The following is a 20,214-nucleotide window of genomic DNA, read 5'->3' as shown; positions in this document are numbered from 1 at the left end:
GGATGGAAGAATACTTCATGTTCCTCAGGCAGATCTAATCTGTCTGCCAACCAGCCCTTGCTTCAGGGACTCCCCAGGGCAGGGCATAAAGAAGAAAGGACAATCCAGTGGCCTCCTTTTGTTCAGCGGAAGAACCAGGCCCAGAGAGGGGAAGACACTTGCTCCAGGTCCCCAGAACAGTGAGCTCAAGCTGGAAATAAATCCCGGGTCTCTCATCTCCCAGGTAGGGGTGGACCACCAGGGAGGGGCCGGGTCCAACATCTGCTGCCTCTTCCTGTGCTCAAAGTTCATTTTGGAGGTGTTAAGATTTTCCACTTGATTTGTTAAGATACCGGGAGTGTGAGGGAAGATGAGGAGGGCGGGGAGGGAGGAGGGGCCTCTGGAGCTGTCTCCACCCTGGGATTTTCCAGGCCCACGAATTGGGTATTGCCGATCTCTCCTGCCTCCCACCTGGTCCCAGCTGCAGGGAGCCTCAGGGGGCTCTGGGCTGCAGGAGTTGGGAGGTGTTTACCAGAGAGGGTCATCATGGCCTGCAGGAAGGGGTGCTCAGACAGTCAGATCAAGTGGGTGCTTGCCGGCACTGCCATTGCGGCTCTGGTGTTGACCGTTGGGATAGTCCTGTCCTTAAAGCTGCAGCAGCCAGGTAGGGGTCTCCTCGGTATACCAACTGGTTGGCTTTCCCCAACCCTCAGTCCTTGTCCTTAGCAGGGCTCTGTCCCCATTCCAGCTCTGGTGGCCTCCTTTCCCTTCATCAGTCCCACCAAGACTCATCCCCTATCCACAGCTCTGATTGCCTCTCCCACCACCAACCCCGCTGAGACTTTATCCCCAGCAGAAGGTCCCATTAACTTTTCCTTTCCCCTTCCCCAGGCTTCAGTTGCCTGAGGACCAGCAAATCTGGGTCTTCATTCCAGAGCTGTCTCCTGTGCCCTCAGACAATCCTTACTGGGGGGCCCACGCAGGCATCTCCAACTCAGCAGACCGAGCTGAACTCATGCTCTTCTCCCATGCTCACTCACCCTTGCCCTGCCCCTCTCTCAGTGAAGGGGGACCTAACACCCTCCGCTCCTCCCTCTGCCTCTGTGCTGCCTCCCCATTATTCTCTCGCCCTCCCTCCGCCCCACCAGCCCTGCCCCTCAGACCTCAGGTCTCCTGGACCCTGCAGCAGCCTGCCCCCCGCCCACAGTCTCTCTCCAGCCTGCTCGCCAGCCTGCCCTCATTCTGCAGACAGGGAGATCAGAACCCTCTTTTCCAATATGGCCCTATTCCATTTCTTTACATTCCATTTGTTCTAGGCCAGTGGCCATTCCTTTAGGCGACCACACTCTTTCCTACAGTCAAGCCTTTGCTTATACTGTTCTCTGCCTGGAATTACCTGGTCTCCCCTTTCTGTCAAATATACACCTATCCTTCAAGGTTCCCCCTCTGTAATATTCCCTCTTAAATATTCCCTCCTCTGTAAACTTCCCGACTGCCCCAGGCTTACACCCAGGAGGCCACACATTTCCTTCTTGAAGCACTGCTAACACTGGAGTCCCATTGCCTCTGCCAGATAGCATGCTGGACACACCCTGGGGGCCCAGGGAGAACTGTGGGATGAACGGACAGATGGGGGCATGGGCTGGGGTGAGAACTGATGCTCACAGCCCCATTCCAGGCCTCATTCCAGGCTGTAAGGGGAACCCAGCCTGCCACCCCAGTGCGGATATGCTGGACTACCTGATGAGCCTCGGCCAGATCAGCCACCGGGACGGCTTGCTGGTCACCTGGTACCATGGTGCCAACAGCCAGGAGGAGATGGGAGCTGCCCTGAGCAGTAAGTCTAGCTGCGAAGACCGGAACGGGCCAAGGCAGGGGTGGGGGTGGGGTTAAGACAGTGCTACCTATGGGGTGGCATTATGATGGGTCACATTCTTGTCATATTCCACGTGATGAAGGGAGGCTCAGGTCTGTGCAGCTGATAAGCTTTCAGCCTAGAATTTGAACCAGATGTGTGATTCTGAGGTCACCATATCCTGCCTCCCCTCCCCGCTGTCCCTCCCATGGTCTGTCAGGTGACAGCTGTCCCTGATACAGAGGTTCTGGCCCTCATAAGCCTAAGGAAACCCGAAGATGTGAGTTTGAGGCCCAGCACTACCAAAAACGCACTGTGAATGTCAGAGCAACTTGTGTAACAACTGTCCCCACTTCCAAATGGTCATGTCGACCGGTCAGTCTTTGCTTACTGTGACAGTGGACACATACACTCTGTGTGGGTTCTCCTAGGACTACAAGCAACCTGTTTTGCAGGTGCCATTTGACAGAAGAAAAATGAAGGCTCAGAAATGTTAGGGGACTTACCCAAGGTCACACTGTTTGAAAATGGCTAAGCCAACAAAGGAACCCAGAGTGATCAGCCCCCTGCTCTGAACCACTGCATAATACTCCACCCCAGTTCAGCAGGGAAGACAACCTCTCCTACAGGACTATTGGGAAGCTCAATGGATAATGTTCATGAACGTGTTCATAAACTCCAAAGCAGTAGCTAGAGGAGAAGCAAGGAAGGGTCTCCAGACCTGAGCATGCTTCAGAGACACAAATTGCCGGCCCACCCCCAGAGCTTGATTCATTGCTTTAGGGGTGGGGCCTGAGAACTTGAATTTCTATTAAGTTCCCAGGTGTTGATCTTGCTGGCCCCAGGACCACATTTTGAGAACCACTCCTCAACAAAAATCCTTCAGTTTCAGATGAGCAAACTGGAGAGGGAGAGGGTCTTGTCCAAGGTCACACAGTACATCTAAAGCACAGCAAGTCCTAGGTGTCAGGCCTCTGCCTCTTATTCCTATAGGGTTACCACACCAGAAGGCCTAGGAGTGAGGACCTAGGAAGAGTTTGCTGAAAAAGTGAATGGATGAATGAATGAATGAATGGTTAGGAAGAACTTCTGAGAGGAGTCAGGCTTGGTGTTAAGCAGAAGAGGGGCCATCACAAGCTGGAAGGGCCAGATTACTGCTCCTTCAGAGATCTCATAATTGGAAGGTAATGACCAGACCTTGGTGATAAGGAGGGCAAAGACCCTTCCCTCTGATGAGGGAACCAGATAAGAGGCCTCCCTCTTATCTGGGAGATAAGGCTCGAGGGAGGTGAGAAGGACCTGCCATCCCTGGCTCATCCCAGGTCAGCCCTGGGGCAGCAAACGAGTGATCTGTCTCCACTACACCAGGACCTTGGCCAAGAAGAAAGCCAAGGGCCACACCCTGAGGGTGCCCAGAAGCAGGAAGCATGGAGACGCACCACTGAACATAGCTTCAGGGATCCGGAGAGGACCCCAGGCCCAGGGTTCTCCCCCTGGAAGGAGGGTGGCGCCAGGACTGGGATAGAGACACTGAGGAGATGCCAGCGACAGGGCTAGGCTGGTGAAGCACCTTGGGCATGACTGGATATCCACCTGGACAGGAGGGGCCAGGGCCAAGGCCTGAAAGGCAGGTGGAACTAGGTTCAGATTTACCTTGGCCATATATCAGAAGAATGATTTGGGACAAGTGACTTCGCCTGTCTACAGCTCAGTTTCTCCCTCTGCAAAATGTGAATTGGTAGGATGACTATCTCATTTATCATCCAAACCAGGGCACTTTTGACAGTGAGAAAAGTCTTCTATTTCCTTCCGCCTGATGGCACCCCCTGAAGCCCAGAGCTCCTGCCGTGGCTGCAGAAGTAGATCCTTCCTCCATCTCCTGTTCCTTCTTCACTCCTCACCCACACAAGTCAGCAAGGAACAACTTCTAGGAGAAGGGAGTGTCTGGATTTCCAGTAGAGGAAGGCAGTGGAATCTAAGGGAGGAATCTAAGTGTCTGGATTTCCACCAGAGGAGAGACTTTTTCCAGAAGAAGCTGAGCCCAGGTGGTTAGTCCAGAATGCACCTCCCATTAGCCTTCAGGGCAGTGCACTGAGTTGGACTGGGCCCCAGTTCATATGCTGGGCCTCTGCTCTGGGCCCATCTCAGGAGGAAGGTTTAGAAAGGAGTGAGATGTGACCCTGTCTGCGAGGAGCTCACGGTATCTCAAGGGAGGCAGCTCATACAAATCAAGCAAGGTGGCAGCGCCAGAGGGTCACCAGGACTCGGACCTGATTCCATCCCTGCTCCCTCTCGGTGCACTGCCATGGCTCCAGACCAGAACTGGGCCCCATTAGATGGGGAAGGAGACCCCTCAGCCTCCATTCTCAGGAGCCACCTTCTTAAATGCCCAGGTGTCTCCTGGAGAGAGGGGCTCAAGGGCCTGGCTCCTCTGGGCCTCACTGGGCCCCGAACCCTTTGGACCCCTCTGCATTCCCAGGTAACCAAAACGGAAGATAAGAGAGGACTTTGTATTCAAGTCATAAAAATAAAGGCTGCCTTCATAAAGTCCTTCCTAGTGTACAACATGCTTCTATATCCATGTCCTGCATTTGCAGCCCAGGGAGGCTCACCTCATCTTGTCAATGAGGAAACCAGGGAGTCCTGTACTTTGGAAGCCGGATGCATAACAGATTGAATGGGACGATGTGAAGTGCCTGGGACAGCCTGGCACTCAGCTGCCTTCCTCTGATGGAAATCCAGACACTTAGATTTCAGAGAAATCTGAAAATACTCTGCAACTTCAGGCAAGCTTTCACCTTTTCGTACCTGAGCTGGTTGACCTTGACTTTTCTACCATTCATTTATTCAGTCACTCATCCTTCAACAACTATTTTTGAAGCTCCTGTTTTAGGCATGATACTGTCTAAATGCTGGAAATCCGAGTGATGGTCAGTTCAGACAGGACCCTGCTCCCCAGTGCTTCACTCTGGGAAGCGGATGTTAAGTGAGCAAGTACGTGGGATCTGAGCGCTCAAGGGAGGAGCCCAGAGCAGGCAACCTAACAGACTGGGCATGGGGTTCAGGGATTGCCTCCTTGAGGAAGTGATACTTCAAGCCAACATTAACATAAACAGGAGGTGGCCTAGTAAAGCTGCAGAGGGAAGAGTGTTGTCAAGGCAATAGTCACGCACAAGAGCCCACAGGACAAGGCATATTTGACTCTCACTATTCCAAGTGGTCAGTAGGCCATCAGTGTGGGCATGACCAGGGAGCTTGTTAGACCTGCAGAATCTTGGGCTCCACCCTAGACCCACTGATTAGAAATTGCATTTGAACAGTTCCTGGGTGGTTTGTTTGAACATTAATGTTGGAGAAGCTGGAGTGGATGGAACTGAGAGATTGAGGGAGAGAGGGACTCAAGGTCAGAGTGGAAAGTTTGCCAGAGCCTGGTTGATTCTTGGGGGAATGTAGTGGGGGCTGGTGGGGGAAGGCTGTTTTGTTTTTTCAACAGGAAATGACATGACAGGTAGGCATGTATAACACTCACTCTCATGGCTGTGTAGAGAATGGACTCGGAGGGGAGTAGGGCTGGAGGTGAGAGAACAGTCAGGCTGTGAGTAAAAACCAGGAGAAAAGGCCCTTTCTGGAGCCAACTGTCTGATTTTGCAGGAGCTGAAAGCGACCCCTCCCTCCCTCATCTCACTCTCCAAAGTACCCCCTGCGGGGTCTGCCAGGTCTGCCTCCCCTGGGAAAAGCTTTAGCTTCCTGTTAGATGAACTGTGGAGGGCAGGCATCAGCCAGCACCCACCTGATTGAGTTAACTGCATGATTTTGAAAGCTAAAACAACAATGCACAGTGCTGTAAGGGTGCAGGGAGAGGAGCAAGCTTACGTCCTTCAGGCTAGAACATGAATCAGAACAATTTTCCTGGACAATAATTTAATAGTATGGAGACTTAAAAATGATCCTGCATTGCCCTCACTCAAATTCCACAAGCAGGGATCACAAATAATAAGGAAATCAGGATATGATGCATCATTATTTATTTGTAACAAAAAATTAGAAACTAACGAACTGTCTCAGCAACAGGATGTGGTTAACTAAATCATGGCAAGTACCCTCATGGGGCGTTTGGAGGCTTATTTTAAACCTGAAACATAAAAAAGATTGTGAAAATGTTCATAGTGTTGAGATTTAAAGATTAAAATTTACAAATGCAGTGTGTAAAACTATACATAGACAAAAATGGAAGAAAATACAATATGAGAACTATGATGGAAATGTGGGTATTTCCCTTCTTCCTGCTTTTCTGTATTTCCCAAATGTTCTCTAATAAATATGTAATACTTTGACGAGGAAAACTTTTTATTTAAGAAACTGATTGAGTTCTGCCTCTCGTGCAGGCAACGCCATGGTCCTGGAGGCGGACATCACGATAGAAGGGCTCAACACAGCCAATGAGACAGGCGTCCCTGTCATGGCACACCCGCCGGCCATCTACAGCGACAACACCCTGCAGCAATGGCTGGAGGCCGTACTGAGCTCTTCCCAGAAGGGTAAAGACCTCTGTCAGCCCCCTCCCCAGCTTCCTAGCTCTCCAGCCCTCAGCCCTCAGGCACCCTGGGTGGGAACGCCTCCACTGAGAGACAAGCCCAGCCCCAGTCCTTATTGCTCATTGCTTGGTTTTCCAACCCAATGGCCCAGAGGCCCAGGCTCAGGGAATTCTAAAGAATATGGGGGATGTGAAGTGCATGGTACACTGCTCAGTGCCAAACACATTTAGGTTGTTCCCGCCTACGTGCATGAAACTGGATACAACATGTTCAAAGCCCAACTCCTCCCTTCCTCTCCCAGGTCCATTGTCAGAATCATCAGCCTGATGCCTCCTTGCCCAAGAGACATGAGTCATGGGTTTAGACAGAGTAGAGTGAGGGCCTCTGGAAAAAACAAAGCAAGATAATCCATTGTGGAATTTGCTTTGGCCTGCTGGGGGGCCCAGTTTGTTTTTCTGACTTTACCCATGTGCTGCTTTTCTTCCTCCAGCCCTAAACAAATGATCTGCAACCTGGGCAATGTAGCAAGCAAGCCCAAAACAACTAGTAAAAACAAGAAGGATGCCATCTTGAAAATTAGATTGCATTTAAAACCCAATTTGTTAAAAAGTAACTTTCTTAACATACTCTTTAACAAACAGACAATAATTCAGCCCACCTTGGGAGCAAAGCAGGCAGTCTTGAGTGACATGCTCCCAGACCAGGAAGCTGCTATCCTGGGAGGAAATCAGAGCAGTAAAATTCTTGTAAACAACCAGGAAGACTAAGAATAAATTTAATGTCTCTTCAAAGATAAACATTTTAGGACCACTTAGAAGGTGTACGTCCCTAGCCCTTTGTCTCTCAACTGCCTATAAAACCCCTAGACAACACACCACCCCGGGACTCTCTTGTCCCCTCCTGGCCTGAGCCAGGAGCTCTGTCCTCTTGCTTTCTCTCTAAATAAAAGCCTCTGCCTCGCTCTCCTACCTTGAGTGTTCACGAACTTCATTCTTCGACTCTGCGTACAAGAACCCTGGCATCACCCACATCCATTAAGTTGCTGCATCTGCCAGCTTCAAATCCAGGCCCTGCCCCCTGCTAGTCTCAGCCACATCCTCGCTCCAAGACCTCTGGACCTCTGTCCTCACTGGCCTCCTGCCTCCACACTTAATCCTCTGGTGTTCCCTCGACCACTACTACCACACACACACAAACCTGAGTGAGCTTTCCAAAATGCCATCTTTGTCACGTCACAGCCCAGCTTTAACCCTCCGTGCCTTCCCATTGTCCTCAGGACAGTGGGATCTCCTCAACCGGCTTTCAACACCCCTCTCTAACTTTCCAGACTCGTATCCCGAGTGACACACACACACACACACACACACACACACACACACACACTACTTTCCAGACTCGTATCCCGAGTGACACACACACACACACACACACACACACACACACACACACACACACACACTACTTTCCAGACTCGTATCCCGAGTGACACACACACACACACACACACACACACACACACACACACACACACACACACACACACACACACTACTTGCTCTTTCTGCCCCAAGAAGTCACATCTTCTGGTTCACACGAAGGGTCAGTTCCTTAAGCCCTCGGCCATCTCCCCACAGGCATCAAACTGGACTTCAAGAGCATCAAGGCTGTGGGCCCCTCTCTGAACCTCCTGAGGCAGCTGACAGATGATGGGAGAGTCCAGAGGCCTGTGTGGATAAATGCTGACATACTCCAGGGTCCCAATGTGCCCATCTCGATTGAAATCAATGCCACACAGTGAGTGTTCACCTGTCCGCCCCAAGTGTGTCTTTCAACATCTGGCACAGGGAGTGCTCAGGGGGCCTTTGCTGACTTTGCCTCCAGCCACACCATGTAGTCTCACCCCTGAGCCTTTGCACATGCTGTTCCCTCTGCCTCAAATGCATTTCCCCCATTTCCTGAAGAACCTTTGCTCAGTTATTACCTCCTCCAGAAACTTCTCTGACATCCCAGGCTAATGAGGGCCTTCATCCACATTTCCTTTTAACACATCTCTGATTCCACTGGGCTGTCACTGCTGAATGACAGGTTTGATCCCTGCTCTACTGTAGACTCTTGGCGGGCAGATGGAGCCCAGTCCTCTCTGTATCCCCCTTGACCAGGGCAGGGCTTTGCCTGCTGGAAAAGTCTAAAGTGCTAACTCCTTCACCAGCCTCCCTGATATCCCAGCACTGCCACCAATAGCCCTTGCACACAACGGCTGCCTGGTACTCTACAGTTTACAAATAAGGGCCATCTCTAAGGAAAGAATATGTTCTGTTTGGCCTTTACATAGCAATACCAGGTTAGGATTTCCCCCCATTTTGCAGATGAGAAAGTGGACAGTAATTGAGACTCAATTTGTTGAATGTTTATTATGCACCCAGGCACTGGTTTAAGTACTGTCATTGCAGAATATCATTTAACTCTTGCCACAGAAATGAGGTAGGTACTATTATTTCATTTTATTAATACAGAAACAATAACACTGAGGTTAAATGACTTGTCTAAGCCTAGTAAATGGCAGAGCAAAGATTCAAAGCCAGGCCTTCCTGATTCTAACCATCCATCCATCTGTCCAGCCAGCCAGCCAAAAATCCACCCATCCAATAGTTAGGATGACTCCCAAACAGAGGTGCATTCAGAAAGCAGCAGTTGGAGAAATACAGTCAGTGGCCCAAGATAAATATGGTTCAGCTTCTTCAGCTGTTGATTCTACTCAGTAGTTTGGGGAGAGTATTAACTGCCTACGAAAACTTGCCTCGTGGCAAAATCTGAATGAAATTTTAAAACACAGCCTGAAGCTTCAGAGACTCTTGCAGCTGGTACAGCCCAGTCCCCACACCTGGGGCTCTGGGTAGCATCTTCCCTGTTCACATGGGGACACTGAAGAGGCCCTGCCCTGCCTGAAGGGATGCCATCACTGAGAAAGAGGTGGGGTGAGCTGCCTAGATCACAAAGTCAGACCTGAACCCAGACCCCCTGGCTCCAAAGTCCATGCCCGAGTTGTGGGACCTTGAACGAGTCTCTGCTGTCCTTTAGGACTCTGCCTCTGCCCTTAATTATCATGGATTCAACAGCCCTTGCCATGTACAGGCACAGTGATAGGAACCCAGGAGACGAGGAAAGGGCCAGTGAGGCTCTGAAAGACCAGTGTTTCTGATTCTCTGCAGGTTCCTGGCCTTGGTCCAGGAGAAGTATCCTGAGGCCACCCTGTCTCTAGGCTGGACCACCTTCTACTTGCCGCCATTCCTGAACAGAACATACACCCGAGACATGGTGGAGAAGATGCAAGAGCTGGCGGGACCGCTGCAGCAGAAGGTTAACTTTCCTCTGCGCGCTGTCATGGTGCGGGCTGCCTGGCCCCATTTCAGCTGGCTGCTGGGCCAATCTGAGAGGTGAAAACTCCCAGGCCCCTGCCACAGCCCCTTCCAGCCCCACACCCACCCTCTAGGCCTGATGCCCTCAGGAAGATACCAGATACTCATGGCTGAAAGGTCTTAAAGATCATCTGGTCCAACCCCCGCTGGTGCACACCCTCTTGACATCCCTGCTTTCTGCTTGAATACCTTTAGCGATGAGCTTCTCATTACCACCCAAAGCAGGCTGTCCATTGGTGCATAACTCTCTGCCCGCTGGGAAGTATTCATATATATCAAGACACAATTTGCCTCCCTACAGCTTCCTACCAGGGAGCCAGCTGTGCCCCTGAGGCTGCACGGATTGCACCTGCCCCTGGACAGTCCTATAGGGATTGAGGAAGCCCCATCCCCACTCCTGAAGCCTGCTCCCAGCTACCCAGCTCCACCTTCCTTAGCCAGTCCCAATGCGAGTCCCGAGGCAGCCCCCGTTCCCCTTCATGTCTGACCTTGTCCCCCTTCCCCATGCCTACCCCCTTCTGTCCTTGTCCCTTTCCTAAGACAGGAACCAGAAACAGACACTGCAAATGAGGAGGAAGGCAGGTCACCCCTCCCCCCCAGCCTCTGTCACTCATCATTCCTGAAGCCCCTGTGGCTTCTTCTGCCCCAAAGAGGGTAAAGCTCAAGGAAAGGGGGCTGGTGGGACCCTGGAGGCCAGGTGCTCCAACCCTGCCCAGCTAGGGTCCGGTTCTGAGCACATGGGTACTGAGGCCAGGACTGAGCTGGCTCTCTGGGCCCCAGGTACAGCCTGACACTGTGGCAGAGCGTCACGGACCAAGTATCAGTGGATGATCTCCTCTATATCCGGGACAACTGCGCCATCCACAGAGTCTACTATGACCTTTTTGAGCCTGTCCTGTCACAGTTCAAGCAGCTCGCTGGTAGGGAAGGGCCTAGGGAGGGCAGGGAAGGGCAGGGTTCTGCACAGAGACAGCACTTGGTGGACACTGGAGAGAAGTGGAGGGATGGGACTTCAGAAGAGGAATATCCTGGGTAGAAAAGGGGAAGGAATCCTTCAAGCATCTATTGTATACCACACTCCAGCATAGCACGCTAACTACATTTCATATATCCATGAACCAGGGATTCCATTTTATAGATAGGGAAACTGAGGCTCAAAGCCATTACGTAACTTATACAAGTTGTTCAGCCTATACATGTATTGTATTCAGATAGGAACCCAGCAAATCCCAAACCCCACAGACCTTCCCTTGCAGCACAGGTAACCTCCCTTGCCGGTTACTCTCTTGTTCCAGACAGCAGTCCCGCCACTGTACCCACTAATCAGTGATCCAGATGCTACCTGTTCCCTTGCTCAAACCCCTCATTCCCTTGACCCAGCATCTAGGAGGGTCTGCAGTTAAGCCATCTCAAAGGGGACCCATCAGACAAGATTCCTGCCATGGGAACCATCTAGGTGAAGGGAAGGAATACTGGGTTTGGAGTCAGGTAGACCTGGCTTCAGATTCAAATCCCAGCAACTCTGCCTTTTGGCTATAGAACCTTGGGCAAGCCACTTTTGTTAATCTCCAAAATACAGCTACCTGGCAGGATGCTGTGAGGCTTAAAGATAATACATGTAGGCAGGTGGCACACAGAAGGCACTCTGAATGGCAGCCACTTTCTCTTGACAATTTGGGGCCTCACAGGGAATGCCACACGGAAGCAAATTTACTACACGGGGGGCAGCCTGATCCCTCTTGTCCAGCAACCTGGGGGTGATGGTCTGAGTGTGGAGTGGCTGGTTCCTGACATTCAGGACAACAGAGGGACAGGAACACAACTCCCAGGTAAGGTCTGCCTGCAGCCCCCGTGCTCCTAGCTGGGGGGTGGGGGAGTCTCCTTTGCTTGGGATAGGTACTGGGGGTCTCTGTTACTATGGCAATATGTTGTATACAAGGTCGGGGGAGTACAGTAGTATAAAGAACATGGAGCCCCTGGCCTTCAGACAAGTGCCTTTCAACCCTGAGCCACACTGCCCTGCAGGAGAAGCAGGCATTGGTCACAGGGCAGAGCCACAGGCAAAGATTGAGTTGAGCTAGCACCATATCCCCCCAGGCACATTTATAAAGCAGCCCTTCCCCTGGAAGCCCAGACCCAGCCAACAAGGCTCCAGATACTCCTCCTCTGCTGTCCCCATTACTGCCCTACCAACCCTTTAACAAGGGCCCTTGACACCCCAGTGGCAACCCAAACCCCAGACACTTGCTTCACTGCCTCTTCCAGACAGAGATGGCATGATACTGCTGAACATTGGCCTCCAAGAGCCTGCAGCTGGGGACCCCGTGCCCATTATACGTGTCCCAGGTGGCCCTGCCCTGACACTGGAGATGTGCCTGCGGCAGCTTGCCACACGCCCTGGACGCTGGGGCATACATGTGCACATAGAAGAGCCCATGGCCCTCCGGCCATCCCTGGCCATGCTGGCCCAATTCTCTACCCTTGGCTATCTTCCTCGGCCTGTGTGGCTCGGGGCCACAATCTCTCATGGGAGTTTTACAGTCCCTGGACATGTGGCTGGCAAGGAGTTACTTACAACTGTGGCTGAGGTTTTCCCCCATGTGACCGTGGCACCAGGCTGGCCTGAAGAAGTGCTGGGCAGTGGCTACAGGGGACAGCTGCTCACAGATATGCTGGAGCTGTGCCAGGGCCTCTGGCAACCTGTGTCATTCCAGCTTCAGGCTGGGCCACTGGGCCAGAGCGCAGCTGGAGCCGTGGCCAGGCTGCTGGCAGCCTCTCCCCAAGCCACTGTCACAGTGGAGCACAACCCTGCTGGGAGCAGCTATGCATCCATGCAGGCAGTGCTGCTGGCAGCCAGGGCGGTGGACAGAACCCGAGTCTACTACAGGCTGTCCCAGAGTTACCGTGCAGCTTTGCTGGCGGATGTTGGCAGAAACTGACGACCCAAAGGTTCTGGGCCAGAAGTGGTATTCTGCACGTAGAAGAGCCCACAGCCCTCCAGCCATCCCAGGCCATGCTGGTCCACCTCTCCACCCTTGGCCATCTGCCTTGGCCTGGGTCAAGGCTTCCCCAGGGGAGGCAGGAAGGAATAAACACCTCTGCCTTCTTCATTGCACTGCATGTGTGTCCTTGGGAGCAGGATGGGGTGGAAGTAGGCACGACGTGGCCACTGAGTGGGCCTAGAGGGTCTGGAGGTTGGGAGCCAGGTCATTCCGGTTGTCCAAGAGGAACTGCTCGCAAGCCTTGAAGGTAGTGTAGAACTCAGAAGAGAGGCCAGCCACGTTAGTGGTCACATAGTTGAGAAAGCCTGGGGTGGCCTGGTTGTAGTAGGACACCTGCAGGACAGAAAGCTACACTCAGGAAGGCTAGGCAGGGGGAAGGGTGTGGCAGCTGAGGGGGTACGAGACAGGTCGGGGAGTCAGCCTTGCTCACCTGCTGGAAGGGCAGCAAGTACAGGCCAGCACCCTGCACCCTTAGAGCACTGCATGACTGGCAGGTCTGACCTCCAGCAGGTTTCCCTGTCCCCTCCTCTGGATGCTCACAACCCTGGCTTCCCTCTGTCACCACACACTGTACTGCCCTCCTGTCTCCCCTGCCAGCTGGGAGGCCCTGGAGGACACACTGGGTCTCCAAACCCAGCATGGAATCCTGTTTAAATGATGATGCTTAGGGCCATAGAAACATCTTAGTAATAAGCCCAGGGGTGTTCTGAGCTCACAAACACTGGCAGGTCCCCACCTGGGTGGGTCTCAGGATCCTAACAGCAACTATGGGGGGGGGGACCTGCAGGATCCCCACCCTTGCTTGCCCTCAGCTGCCTCCCTCACATTTTCAGTTAACACTGACCACCTTGCTGAGTTTTATGGGCTGAGAGCCCTATGAACCTTTCCTAGGCAAGGATTATGTAAGTAAATAATGAGATGAATTTTAGATCAGAACCCAGGCCATCTGCCCTCAGTGTTCAGAGCGTTTTGCAAGACAGCAGTGGCCTCCGACTTATCTCTGAACAGATTAGATCTTAATGAAGGCTCATTTTCAGCCCCTGACACACAGCAGGAAGAGGGAGACTGCTGGCAGGCACAGAGTCAGGGCCTGGAACTGATGCAGACAGACAGCCCTGAGCTCTGGACACGCGTGCGTCTTCGGGGTGGATCTGGGTGGGAGGCGTAAAGGGACGCGGACCTCACCTTAGTCAACTGGTCCCCCTCGCTCCAGAAGCAGAAGCCTGAGCAGAGGGTCTCCCCACGCCTGTACTCTTGGGTCTCTGGGTGTGTGGGTAGCGTAACTGACCTCAGGGCGATGACGTAGGGATCTCTAGAGCAGAGGAAGAGGTGGGGAAGGGGCACAGAGGTGAGTGAGGGCCTGTTCTGCCCAGACCAGGCTCTGCAGCCTCCTAGGCGCTGACACCTGCACCAAGTCTAAGGCACATAAACCTAAAGGCTGATGCCTGGCTCAGACCAGGCTGCAGAGAGGAGGCGCCTGTGTGTTAGCACTGAATTGCCAGAAACCATGTACTTTGGGGTTTTCCTGCTTCACCTTCCGTGCCTGTCCCTGGCTTCCCTCTGTCACCACACACTCTACTGTCCTCATGGGTCTCCCCTGCCAGCCAGGAGGTCCTGGAGGACAGACAGGGTCTCCAAAACCCAGCATGGACTCCTGTTTAAATGGACAGAAGTGGAAATGACGCCATCTGTCCTGGCATGCTCACGGTCGTACAGCTGGCAGACTCACCACCCTTCAGTCAGCATGGGGCATTCAAAGGGTAGAGGCCATGGAGGTGGCTGTGTGAGCAACGGCTTGTCCATGCATGGCCTGGAGCAAGGCAGCCTCACCACCCCAGGAACAGAGACCACCCTGCCTTAGAGCACACATGACAAGAGGGGAGGTATGTTCCCTTGTCCCCCGTTTTACCCATGGTGAAACCACAGCAGCCCATAAAAGCCAAGTGGTGTCTGGAGTCCCACAGCCAGTAAAAGGCAGAGCCCTGACTCAAGGCTGATGTCCCCTCCCACATCTCACCAAGCAGGTAGGCACCCACCCATTGTCACAAGGCTTCCTCCGAGAGGCCAGAATCACGAGGTCTCGGGGCTTGGCATCTCCATCAAGGGCAGGGCTGATGACATGGTAGATGGCATCGTCCTCATCCACCTGCTGAACCAGCTCCACGTTCCTGGGGGAGGCCTGCAGCTCAAGGTCCAAGGCACGCACACCAGCTCCTTGTGTGAGCTGGCCTGGCCCAGGCCCTCCCATGCTGCGGCCTCCCAAAACAGATGCTTGAGGGACACTTCAGCCCCTCCATTGTTAAGCAGGGACCATAGGAGGGCAGGAAGTCCTGGCCAAGACAGACACATAGACATACACACAAGGGCACACATAGACATGTACAAGGGCAAATGTGTGCACACACACAGATATGCATGTATGGACACATGCACACCTGTCAACAGGCATATGTGCATGGATACACACCCACTGTGCACACACGGGCCCAGGGGTACCCACAAATGTCTGTGCAAGTGCACACACCCCTCACAAATGGATGATGATTTAGTAGCTGTGCTCTATGAGCACCCACCATGTGACAGGCACTGTCCCAAGAGTTTCATGTGTACTGTCTTCTTTAATCCCACAACAGCCCACGTGGTAGATATTCTTAGTATCCCCATACTATAGATGGGGGGCTGAGACTCGGGGAAAGAACCTGTCAGTGACCACAGAGCTAATAAGGAAGCAGAGCTGGGATGTGCTCAGGCTGCCAGGTGCTGGAGCTCTGCCCCACAGGCCTGGGCACGCCCCACACATGCCGGGCACATACACAGGCTTACACCAACACACTGCACACACACAAGGACATCCACACAGAGACACGGCCATGTCCGCACCCACCACCTTCTCCCTCACTCTCCCCTCACCATCTACGGCTGCCTCAGGAACAGGGGAGCTGTGGGCAGAGTGTGGGGGAAGCAGCTAGGGCCTTCCTTTCCCCTCAGGATATTCCCTCCAGTTCCATCAAGTATCAAGATCTGATCTGGCCTTCAAGTCTCACACCAGACCACCCCCTCCAAGAAGTCTTCTTGCCATACGCCCAACCCATCCCCACCAACATCCACCACTGACTCATCTCTCAGAAACGCTTCTAGATTGGCACTGCCAGCAGGCCTGGGTCACCTAGACTAGGGCTTTTTAAGGTAACACAGCCCTTTTTGCAAAGAAACCTGTAGCAGAAAGTCTGTGTATAAAAGCTCCAAGCAGGCCTGCTCTGGTGAAGATAGATGGGGGTAAGAAGGGAAAGGCCAATTCATCAAAAATCAACTCGCCAAACGATCTGCTCCCTCAGTTTCCAAATGCACAGACCCTCCTATGGACATACTCAGGAATGCAGGCTCCTCATAGTAAGCCACTGGGGAAATGATCAAAAGACCCCCAGAAGTGGGGTGCTGGCATAACAGAAAATGACTTGGCAGGAATTTGAAAAAAATACCAGTTTCAACTGTAACATTCCCATATTAAACTCCAGAATTATGGGCTATTTGACTAAGTTCAAGAAGGAAATATTCACATGAAGAATCAGTAAATTAGGAGAAAAATGTATTCATAGGGCTACCATTTATATTAAGTAACTCACTACATTCAAAAATAACATATTCACATGCATTTCCATAAGAACTTGGATACTTGGTAAGTTTAGTTAACTGGCCATTCCATTAGTTACCCTGAACCTGGAGCAGGTCCCACTTACCCCCTCAGCCTTCTAACCCCCACTCTAAACTGTCCCTGAGACCCCTTTGGGAACATGGAACTCCACAGAACATGGTTTGAAAATCACTGATCTATCCTGACTGAATCCGTGACCCAAACCTCAAGTACACATTTTAAGAGGAGGGAAACTGAGGCCCCAAAAGGAAATGACCTGCTTGTCACACAGCTAGTTGGGTCAGAAACATGACTCAAACCCAGGCCCCCAACTCAGACTCTAGGTTCAGAATAGCCCTGACTCTGACACCCACCTGACACACAGCGACAGCACCCCCTATGCCAGGCTAAAGGCCAACAGAGGCTGAGCATAACAGGGATGGCTCAGCAGGAGACCTGAGGGCCCATGCTCCACGCCAGGCCTGAGGAGGCCCCTGCCCTGCCAGCACCCTGGCCCTCACCGGTAGTGCTTGTCCCACTCGGGTCTCCGGAGCAGGTCTGAGAGCAGCAGGAAGGCCTGGGTTGTGTCCACATGTACCAACATCTCCATGTGGAAGGACAGGAACTTGTCTTCCTCCAGAGTGTACAGGCGGACCTGCATGAGACAGAGGGAAGTTCTGTTCCTGCACCCCCTTCCCTAGAATATAGAGATATGAGATACTGGAGGCTGGGGCTGAAGCTCAGGGCTGCCTACCAACCTTCTGTGTGACTGTGAACAAGCAACTCAACCTCTCTGAGCCTTAGTTGCATCCCCACAAATATGGGCTGTTGTGAGAATTCAGCAGAAGTGGACAGGAAGGTGTCTTAAGAAGCAGTGACAACGGAATGAATCCTCAGCACCAGGCACTCATGCAACACCCTCAGGTCACAGGTGGGTAAGTGACTTGTTCCAGGGCATGGGTAAGCATGGTGGAGCTCAAGCCTTCCCCTGATCCATGCTTGTCTACTGACCCCCTATCCCTGCAATGAAGGACAAGGAGCAAAGACAGAGGGAGGAAGCAGCTGGGCAGAGAGCAGCAAAGACGGGCAATGAGGGGCAAGGAGGTGGGAGAGCAGGAGAGAGGATTTGGGGGTTCTCTGCCTCCGGTCCTGTGGGGGCAGCTATGCATGTATAATTGGGTTGGTTCTAGGATCTCATCCAACTCCTTTCAAGAAATCCCCTTTTGACATAAGTGGTCTGAGAGTTTCTGTAGCTCGCCATCAGCCAAGGAGCAAGGAAGCCTGGGGGGTGGGGTCAGCTACCTGGTTGATCTCCGAGGACAGTACCCAGTTGTCCTTGGCCACGAGCATCTTCAGGGAGGAGACGTTGTTGTAGCTCAGGCACACCTGGACAGAGCACACAGAAGCCTCACCTTCTCCCCTCCCTCAGGGTTCTGTGTCAAGGCCATGGGAGAGGAACCTGGGCTGTGGAGGAGCTCTGGGAAAGGAGGCCCAGGTTTGACCACACTTCCTGTGTGACCTGGACAAGCTTCAGGGTCTTCTCAGGGTCTCAGCATCCTCCTACCAAACACTGGGAAACGGGAATGCCTCTGCTAACTGTACCAGTCTTGAGGCATGGCCTTAGTACTCTGTCCCCTTCAGGCCCCAGACCTACTCTGATAAGCAGGGAGGGTTAGGGGACCCCTGACAGGCCTGAGGACAGTCCCCTCAGTGCAGAGTGCCTTACCTGGTTGCTAGGGTCCCAGGGGACAGAGAGGGGCATCTCCGCCTGCTTACAGGACACGATGTACTTCCTGGAGAGACGGAACATGTCAACCACGGTCCCTTGGGCGCCCATCTCTTTCAATGGACTTCACTGCAGGCCCACTATGTGCCAGTCCCTGTGCTCAGCCCAGAAGGGTGGGAGACACTGCTGCCTGGCCAGGGAGACTGGTTGGGCACACAGAGAGCAACAGCTGAGAACACACAAACTCAGTCAGACACAGTTGAGCCATCAGCTGGCTGAAGTAGTTGCACCCTTGAGCTTGTGTCCTTGCTTGTAAAATAGGGTTGGCAGTCACAGCTGCCTCATAGAGTCGTCCTGAGGAGAACAGTGCTTGGCATATGGTACATGCTCCCCAAATGCACACTTCCTCATTAACAATGGATGGTGTTCCCTGGTGTGCTCACACCCCGCTCAGGTTTGTAAAGTGCTTTCACAGTGGACATTCACACCTGGTTTTGTGTCTTGAGCAATTGCATTTCCTTATAAGGCCTTTCTTTCTTCATCTGCCAAATACTCATCAGAGTCAGTGGAAGGAACACAAGATTTAGAATTGGCCAGCCTGGGCCAGGTTCTTATTCTACTGATGATTCCCATCTGTGTGCTCATGGCCATCTAATCCTTCTGTCCTCAGTGTACTCACCTGTAAAATGGGCCCACAAGACTGATGCATTACAAGGCTGCATGGATATAAAGAGCCCAGCACAAGAGCAGCAATGAAGAAATGTCCCTGGGACCAGAGGAGCAGGCAGACAGCCCTGAAGCCCGTGTCTTCTCCCACCACCCAGCCTCAACCTACCTGTCCAGGCGGATCTTCTTCCTGGCACTGGCCTCTCTGTACCGCCGCTCACCATCCTGGACAGAGAAGCACAGACAGACTGTAGTGCAGGCGGGACAACCAATTTGCCTCCCTCCCCGCTTACTGTCTGCCCCACAAAGGCCCAAGGAGCTCCTGCAGCTCTCAAGTGGAGTTCAGGTCTCAGTGGGACAGCGGGCATCAAATCAACCTGTACAGGACAGATCCTGAGTGCCTTAGCACCACCTTCCCTCACTGGACCTGCTTCCTCCTCTGTAGAAGGGATCCACCAGGGGCACTTCCAATGCTAATACGAATCCACATTTATTGAGTACTTGCTATGCACCAGGCACTCTTTCTGAAGTGCTTTCCAGGCAAAATTTTATCTAAGCCTTCTAACAACACTCTGAGGTTGGTACTCAAAGTATCCCCAATTTACAGAGCAGGAAACTGAGGCAAGAAAGTTTAAGTGGCTTACCCAAGATCGCAGGGTAAGGAGTGAGGCCAGGAACAGAACTCTGGTGGCCTGACTCGGGGCCCACCGTCTTAACCACTACTTCTAATGAGCATTAAATGACAAAGACCTGAAAGGCACCACCCTGTGGATGGGACCCCTCTGCGGGGCTCCCCACTCCTCCACCCACTACCCACTCAACTGCCCAGCACCCAGCCACAGAGTGAGGGCATTTCTCACAGCCCATGCTTGGCCTGGTGAGGTGGGCAGGCAGGTGGGGAGCCTTCCAGGGAGGAGCAGCTTCTCCAAGGTCAGTGCCTGGCCCCGCCAGAAGCAAGCCAGGGTCTGGCCTGCAGGAGGCACAAGGGAGCCTTTTTTTAAGAGACAGCCTTTGAACTCACGCCCCTGACTCTCGTTCCTGTGCTCCTTGCTCTCCGGTCACCATCGTCGTTATCAGTCACCACTTACTGAGTGCCTACAGGCCTTAGCCAGACACAGGGTCAGGTCCCCTAAACCCCTCACAGCCCTGTGAGGCAGGGACAATAGATACCCCCGCTTTACAGGTGGGGACTGGAAGCTCACAGAGGCACCTGGTAGGACATGGCAGAGGTGTGGTTCCAAACCACATCTGACCCCAAAGCCAGGGCTCCTCCAACACTTCAGGCCCATGAATGCCTATTAACACCAACTACAAGCCAGGCCCACGTGCATGGTCCAAGTTTTTTCAGGCAGAACAGGGGGCATGTCTGGGGATCACACTAGGGCAGTCAGAGCTGGCTGTGCC

The 20,214-nt window shown here is 52.8% G+C and overlaps 2 protein-coding genes across 6 annotated transcripts in view; one reads left to right on the top strand and one right to left on the bottom strand.

Annotated features, from left to right (window-relative positions):
• Window positions 1–419: 419 nt before the first annotated feature.
• FAM151A (family with sequence similarity 151 member A) lies at window positions 420–12,724 on the top strand. 2 transcript variants are annotated; one of them, XM_057500231.1, is made up of 8 exons: window positions 420–643; window positions 1,670–1,816; window positions 6,220–6,372; window positions 8,004–8,163; window positions 9,579–9,803; window positions 10,566–10,705; window positions 11,474–11,614; window positions 12,051–12,724. In XM_057500231.1, the coding sequence occupies exons 1-8, from the start codon at window positions 526–528 to the stop codon at window positions 12,722–12,724; spliced, it is 1,758 nt and encodes a 585-aa protein (XP_057356214.1). In that variant the 5' UTR covers window positions 420–525. The 2 variants fall into 2 exon arrangements, with proteins under 2 accessions (XP_057356214.1, XP_036767093.2); XM_036911198.2 differs by having other exon boundaries at window positions 1,658–1,816.
• ACOT11 (acyl-CoA thioesterase 11) overlaps window positions 5,839–20,214 on the bottom strand; it is a 49,791-nt gene continuing 35,415 nt past the window's right edge. The window contains exons 10-17 of one of the 4 annotated variants that reach the window (XR_005030029.2): window positions 18,980–19,035; window positions 18,145–18,211; window positions 17,721–17,804; window positions 16,940–17,073; window positions 14,824–14,955; window positions 13,973–14,099; window positions 12,882–13,120; window positions 5,839–5,966 (exon numbers count right to left, since the gene is read on the bottom strand). Coding sequence is in view for 2 of the 4 variants with exons in the window: in XM_036911197.2 (XP_036767092.2) it covers window positions 12,965–13,120; window positions 13,973–14,099; window positions 14,824–14,955; window positions 16,940–17,073; window positions 17,721–17,804; window positions 18,145–18,211; window positions 18,980–19,035 (756 nt within the window). In the remaining 2 variants the exon portion in view is untranslated. Of the gene's footprint in view, window positions 5,967–7,027; window positions 7,086–9,809; window positions 13,121–13,972; window positions 14,100–14,823; window positions 14,956–16,939; window positions 17,074–17,720; window positions 17,805–18,144; window positions 18,212–18,979; window positions 19,036–20,214 lie in introns of those variants that run through there. The other 3 variants (XR_008997013.1, XM_036911197.2, XM_057500230.1) reach the window with 3 other exon arrangements.

The sequence above is a fragment of the Manis pentadactyla genome, chromosome 4, assembly GCF_030020395.1.
Source record: "Manis pentadactyla isolate mManPen7 chromosome 4, mManPen7.hap1, whole genome shotgun sequence".
NCBI classification, from domain to species: domain Eukaryota; kingdom Metazoa; phylum Chordata; class Mammalia; order Pholidota; family Manidae; genus Manis; species Manis pentadactyla.
This window is presented reverse-complemented; position numbering and strand designations above follow the sequence as displayed.

Coding starts and splice junctions, on each gene's coding strand:
- FAM151A (XM_036911198.2), top strand. CDS start 526: ATGGCCTGCAGGAAGGGGTGCTCAGACAGTCAGATCAAGTGGGTGCTT. Junction 6,373..8,003: donor ACTGAGCTCTTCCCAGAAGG/GTAAAGACCTCT, acceptor ATCTCCCCACAG/GCATCAAACTGGACTTCAAG. Junction 8,164..9,578: donor ATTGAAATCAATGCCACACA/GTGAGTGTTCAC, acceptor GATTCTCTGCAG/GTTCCTGGCCTTGGTCCAGG.